The sequence below is a fragment of the Drosophila serrata genome, unplaced genomic scaffold (genome assembly GCF_035046125.1).
Source record: "Drosophila serrata isolate PLE 108 unplaced genomic scaffold, ASM3504612v1 contig_340, whole genome shotgun sequence".
Classification (NCBI taxonomy): Eukaryota; Metazoa; Arthropoda; class Insecta; order Diptera; family Drosophilidae; genus Drosophila; species Drosophila serrata.
In genome coordinates, this window is record NW_028257238.1 from 128,016 (window position 1) to 134,875 (window position 6,860).

General features: G+C 40.8%; 1 protein-coding gene across 1 annotated transcript; it reads left to right on the forward strand.

The window, feature by feature from the left end:
• Nucleotides 1-1,688: 1,688 nt before the first annotated feature.
• btd (buttonhead) lies at nucleotides 1,689-5,627 on the forward strand. The gene is made up of 2 exons (XM_086837998.1): nucleotides 1,689-3,023; nucleotides 3,736-5,627. The coding sequence occupies exons 1-2, from the start codon at nucleotides 2,221-2,223 to the stop codon at nucleotides 5,051-5,053; spliced, it is 2,121 nt and encodes a 706-aa protein (XP_086694124.1). The 5' UTR covers nucleotides 1,689-2,220; the 3' UTR covers nucleotides 5,054-5,627.
• The last annotated feature ends 1,233 nt before the right edge of the window (nucleotides 5,628-6,860 follow it).

Here is a 6,860-nt window from a genome sequence, read left to right on the forward strand (position 1 = left end):
AGAGTTAGAGAGAGAGAAAGAGCGAAAGAGAGAGCGAGATACTAACAGCTCTCCCTCGCCCTTGCCTTCTCCTTTGTGGTGGTGTTTGGTTAACGCCCCTTTAAATACAGTTATTTCATTGGGCCGCGACCACAAATTTATTAGTTTTTATTGTTATTGTATTGATATTTGAATTATGCCCGCTTTTTCTTCTTCTTTTTAGCTTCGCTTTCTTGTTTCTTTCGTTTCGTTTCGTTTTTTTTTTTGTTGGGTTCTTTTTTTTTTTGTTTTTTGTTGGGTGTAAAATGAAAAATTAAATGCCATTAAACAGAAATTTTAATTTAATTAAAATGATGAGCCATGCTCACTCGCTCGTTGCTCTCTCTTTTCATTCCTACTTTCGTCGAAAACAAATTGAACGGCATGTGAGGAGGGTGGGGGGGATAATGGGAATTTAAGCAGATATTCGTATGTATAAATAATGGTAGCTTATTTTTTCTTTCATTTTTTTCTTTTTTGTAAAAACTAAACTGATTTATAGCTGTCAAAATCTATTGAAAAATAGATAAAGTGAAAAGAAATTAGGGGAATTGTAAGGGTCTGCGGGAAAATGAAAGTAACGCATTAAACATGTTGATACTTGTTTATTTTTGTTGGAAAATGTTTGCTAATCTTTTAAATTTATAGAAAAATATTTCTCTTTATTAAAAACAATTTCTTAAATTTAGGAATTATATTTAAGATATTGATTTGGTATGATTTATAAGATTAAACATGTTAAAACTATATTATTTTTGGTAAAAAATCGATCAAATAATTTTGAAATTGCTTTTTAAATATAATTCTAAAATTTTAATAGAATTGTTTTTTTATTATTTTACTTTCTAAGTATTTATGAACTTTATATGTTTATTGCTAGTTAATTTGTTTTATTCTGTATTTTTTGCCCCACGTTTTTTGAAGTATAAAATCCTTAATTATTTTTTGAATAATAAAAATATACTATTTAAAATTCATTCTAATAAAAAAACCAAAATCCTAGTTATTTAATTAATCTTTTACAGTTTTCACAATACTAAGCTGCTTAGCTTGTTGTGCCTTAAAGTCCAGCAACAACAATTGCAACAGGAGCAACACACGGAGACCCAAAACAACAACAACAACACTAAGAACAAGAACAACAACTACAACTACACAAACGCATGCTCACCCAATTGCTTTGACACACAAACCCACACATAGAAATTAAAACAAAACGCCCGCGGCAGCAACAGCAGCAGAGCAAGGCAACAATAACAACAATAACAAGCCAGCGGCCAGGAGGAGAGAGAGTAGCAGTAGCTAGACCAACTCACTGAGAGCGAGCGAGCGAACAAGAGAGACAGAGGGACAGAGAGCGAGAGAGAGAGAGGGCGAGAGCAGCCGAAAGGAGCCCCGGCAGGCGCGATATGGCGTGGGCGTGCGAGCGAGACGAAACGAGATGCCCTCAAGCTAAAAGACAAAAACAACCACCATGGCAGAGCGCGAGCGAGAGCAAACACATTAGCCAAAAGAGCCGGCAACGGCCTAGCCAACCGTTAGCGAGAGCGGGCCAGCACGAGAGTTGCGCTAGCGCTGCCACGGCCGCTGCCCGCTGCCCTCGCCGCTGCCGTCGTCGTCAGTGATTCGGTTCGTACGTTGTTAGAGCCTCTCGCAGCGTTTCGGAATTCAGTCAAGAATTGACGATAATTACCGGTGGTTGTATCACATCACGCGCAGCAGCAGCAGCAAGAATCAGCCGCAGCAGAGGAACGAGGTCTCTGTTTTCGGAACTCTATATATCTCTATATATATATGTGCATACATGTGCGTAACGTAACGTAACGTAACGTAACAGCGCGCATACACACAAACACACACACGCATGTGTATACGAAGTTAAGCGTTTATATTGGCGAATTTTCGGCGGCCTTTAATTTGTTTGTGTTGTTCTGTTGTTTTTTTTTTTGCCGTGTTCTTGTCGTTGTTTCGCGTGCATGCAATTACCAGGCAGCCGCAAAAGACTATAATTACAAAACTAAAGTGAAAAGCGTGCCATAATTACACGAGAGCAGTATCAATAAGTGCGAGCAATGTGCGAAAATTGTTAACGAAAGCAGCAGCACACACATACAAGCGCATTACGCACAGCAGCAACAACGCAGCAGCAGCAGCAGCAACAGTAAACTCCGCAGCAACTTGAAAACCCGTAAAGCTTTCATCATGATCGATGCGGCGTGCAATTATTTGAATCTAAATCCGTACGCGCATCAGCAGCAGCAGCAACAGCAAGCGCAACAGCAGCAGCAGCTCACCATGCAGCAGCAGCAACAGCAACAGCACCTGCACATGCAGCATCATCACCATCATCACCAGCAGCAACAGCAGCAGCAACATCATCTCCACTTGCAGCAACATCACATGCAGCAGCAGCAACAGCAGCAGCAACAGCAGCAGCAGCAAGCACAGGAGCAGTCACAGCAGCCCCCTCAGCCACATGACTTCCTCTGCGCCGCCCTGCTCTCCGCCCCACCATCCCTCTCCGGCAGCAGCTCCAGCAGCAGTTCCGGCAGCTCTCCGCTTTATGGCTCCGGATCCGCATCCGCAGTGGCCCCGGGCAAGGCTCCCATGAAGCTGGAATTAACCTATCCGCAGGCTTCCTCCACGGGCACTGCCTCACCCAACTCCAGCATTCAGTCGGCGCCCTCATCCGCCTCCGTTTCGCCCAGCATCTTCCCCTCGCCCGCGCAATCCTTTGCCTCCATTTCCGCCAGTCCCACGACACCCACAACGTCCGCCATGGCGGCACCAGCGGGTTCAGGTGCGGGAGCAAGTGGACCGGTGGCCACTTCATCCTCATCATCATCCGCGTCATCCTCATCCTCGGCCTCATCGCCCACGTCCGCTGCATCGGCAGCAGCGGCGGCGGCAGCAGCAGCAGCGGCAGCAGCGGATTTGGGAGCAGCAGCGGTGGCCAGTGCCGCCTATGGATGGAATACCGCTTACTCTGGACTAGGACCGGCAAGGTAAATATCTTGGAAAATATTTAAATATATATCTTAAAGAAGAAACTAGTTAAAAAACCCTTAAAAATATATAAATAGACAAAAGTATATATTAATTACAGTTTCAAAAACATTTAAACATCTTAAAATGACACTAGACCTTATCTTTTTTCATAATTATTAAAATAAACATTTAAATATTATCAAACACTTTCAAGACAATTAACAAACTTAAAAACCTCGCTTTACCGAAAACCTAACAATTAAAGGTTACAAAAAGGAACATATTTATTAAATATGGCTTAAAAAACTTTACAAGAAATCAAGTTTACATCTTAATTCCTGGCTTACAGCTTCATTAATTATTAATCTCCAAAGATAAGACTTGATCTTGAATATAAATATTACAATTGAGCTTTACAAGTAATAAATTTCATTCAAGAACACCTGAGTTAATGGTTAATTTACAATTTAATTTGATTTAAGTACAGGTTATAGTATGTTTTTTTATAGATCAGCATAAAGAACAAGCTATAGGCTTAATAAAGCTTTATAACGATCTTAAGATGCAAATTAAAAGTCTTAAATACTTGCTAATAATAGGAATAAAACAAACAACTTGATTAGTTAATGTTATCATATTAACATTATAATTACTTAGAAACCCATATGATTTAATGATATTATTCACTTAAACTAATCAATTTATATTCATTTAATTTGCTCCTTCCAGAAGCCAGTTCCCATACGCTCAATATGCCTCCGATTATTATGGCAATGCCGTGGGCATGTCCTCCTCCGCCGCCTGGTTCTCCCACCAGGAGCGTTTGTACCAGCCCTGGAGTTCACAGAGTTATCCGGGCTTCAATTTCGATGACATTGCCTTCCAGACGCAATTGCAGCGCCGGTCTGTGCGTTGCACATGCCCCAATTGCACCAACGAGATGAGCGGCCTGCCCCCGATTGTGGGTCCCGATGAGCGGGGTCGGAAGCAGCACATTTGCCACATTCCCGGCTGCGAACGGTTGTACGGAAAGGCTTCGCACTTGAAGACTCACCTGCGGTGGCACACGGGCGAGCGACCGTTCCTCTGCCTCACCTGTGGCAAGCGATTCTCCCGCTCCGATGAGCTGCAGCGGCACGGAAGGACGCACACCAACTACCGGCCCTATGCCTGTCCCATCTGCTCCAAGAAGTTCTCCCGCAGCGATCACCTGAGCAAGCACAAGAAGACCCATTTCAAGGATAAGAAGAGCAAGAAGGCCCTGGCGGCGGAGGCCAAGGAGCAGGCAGCGGCGGCCATCAAGCAGGAGAAGAAGGATAAGAAATCCAGTAAATCGCTGGCTCCCTCACCCATTGAGTTCAAGCAGGAGCAGCCGGAGCAAGTTGCTCCTCTGGTCAACTACACACCATATGCCAATCTCTATCAGCAGGCGGCAGCGGCGGCGAATCCACCGCCACCACCACCACCGCTCTTCCAGCAGCAACAGCAGCAGCAGCAACAGCAGCAACATCAGCAACAGCAGCAGCAGCAGGCTGCCCAGCAAATGTCCAGCTATGAGCCATGGAGCAGCCGTGCCATACAGCCAGTCACTACCTCAGCGAATTCCTCCAGCGTGTCCTCCAGCGCCAGTTCACCTTCCGCCGCCGCCGCTGCTGCTTCTGCTGCTGCAACTGCAGCTGCCACCGCCGCCGCAGCAGCCACTGCAGCAGCAGCAGCAGCAGCAGCAGCCGCTGTAACCCGCTCCAGTTCCGGATCAGCTTCCTCACCCTCGGCATCCGCCACCGTTTTGGCCCAGCATCATTATGCCGCTCTGGCCATGCAAAGTGAATCCCAACTGGCGGCGGAATACGGTCTGACCATGAGCGGTCTGGCCAGTGGAGCGAGTCAGGACTCTAGCTCCAGTTGCCACATGAAATCGGAATATGCGGCAAGTTATCCGCCGGAGTTTGGTGCAAGTACCGCCGGCTACGGGTATCCGCATCCGCATCCGCATCCGCATCATCACAATGCCTGGGCAGCGGCCTATCATCCGCATGCCACCGCCTAGAGGATGGTGTTGCAGGAACCAGTTGTTGTTACAGTTTAAGGATATAAACAAAAGGCCATAAAGTCCTTCCAGGACGGGCGGTAAAGCCAGCGTAGAACGAACCTCTAGTGTGTGCGTGCGTGTGTTTTTTTTCTGTGTTTATTGTTGATAAAATATAAAAACAAAATAATGTGAAAATCCCCCAAAAAAAGAAAGAAAAGCAAGATATATATACAAAAAAACCTACATTAAATATTATAATATATTAACTATAAACTTAGCTCTAAGGACTTGAATTTTTTTCAAATTTTTTCTTTTTTTTTTTGAAGCCCTCTAGTTAAGGAAATTTTTTTTTGCATGTCTGTACATAAATAAATAGCATTATTTAAGCCATAAAATATATATATACATAAAGATTGAAAGAGAAACCATCTAGTTGTGTACCATAATAATTGTTAATTGTCTTTAAGATAAATTATATATACAACAAAAAAATCATTACAAAACAAGGCGACAAAAATCCACAAATACAAAAATCCTAACAATAAAAAAAAAACAAAAAACGAACAAAATTATATCGAAAAACAAAAAGCAATTCCAGTTTTAATATTTCTTTATGTATATCAAGGGGTGCCATGGTTCTTATTTTGGGTTTTTAGGGTTGTTGTGATCTCTTCCCTTAGGGGTGGGTTTCCCAGGCTTCTGCTAAAATAAAAAAATGGGAAAAAAGGGATTCCAAGGATCTAAGGACTCAGGAAGCTTGCCAACTTCCGGCGAATTTGATCTGCTTTGGGTGCTTCGATCCCTAAAAGGGTTGATAAAAGGGAAACTTTTCTATTTTTTAACGAATCAAAATCAAGTTCCAAGGACCTTGGTTTATATTTTATTATATTTAGATTAAAGGTTTCAAGAGCTTGGGTTATATTTTATTCCGATTCAAAATCAAGTTCCAAGGACCTTGGTTTATATTTTATTATATTTAGATTAAAGGTTTCAAAAGCTTGAGTTATATTTTATTCCGATTCAAAATCAAGTTCCAAGGACCTTGGTTTATATTTTATTTCATTTAGATTTAAGGTTTTCGGAGCTTGGGTTATATTTTATTTCATTTAGATAAAAGTTTTCAGAGCTTAAAAAAGGGTACTTTTTAAATAACTAGCTGAATTTAAAATTTATTTGAAATACATTTATTTTGTAGGGTTTTTAGAAAACGTAAATAAAGGTGAGTTTTGTCAAAATCAACTATACATACAATTTACACTCTATATACATATGTGAAATTGGTTTAAAAAGTGAATATTTTTATAAAGTTCGAGTAGGGGATAAATAATTTCTATATAATATGCATTGTTATATTTTTTTTTAGTTAAATTTTGTCCAAACTTAAGGCTTTTATTATTATTTAAGAACCTGCTGATATTATATATTTTAGACTTTTCATTGTAAAGAATTTAATGCCAACTCGAGACCATATTTTATATAAGATTATATGAATATATGAATAATTTAACACTAGACTATATGCCTATATCATACACAGATCATTATAAAGCCAGGATTGTATTTTATATATATATATAGTGTACAGAACCTGCATTTAATAGATTTTTAACTCTCGATATTGTCTTTATACAGTTTTATTCGATTAAACTCCTTGCTTTAGTGTCGCCGAATTCAGACTTGAGAATTTTAAGGTGCCTCAAGGCAAATATTTTGGTATCAGCTAATTTAGGAGAGCCAGAGGGGAAAGGTTTTTCATTCTTCTACTCTCAAACTTTATTTATTAATATTTTATTTTATATATTTATAATATAAAAAAAAACAATAT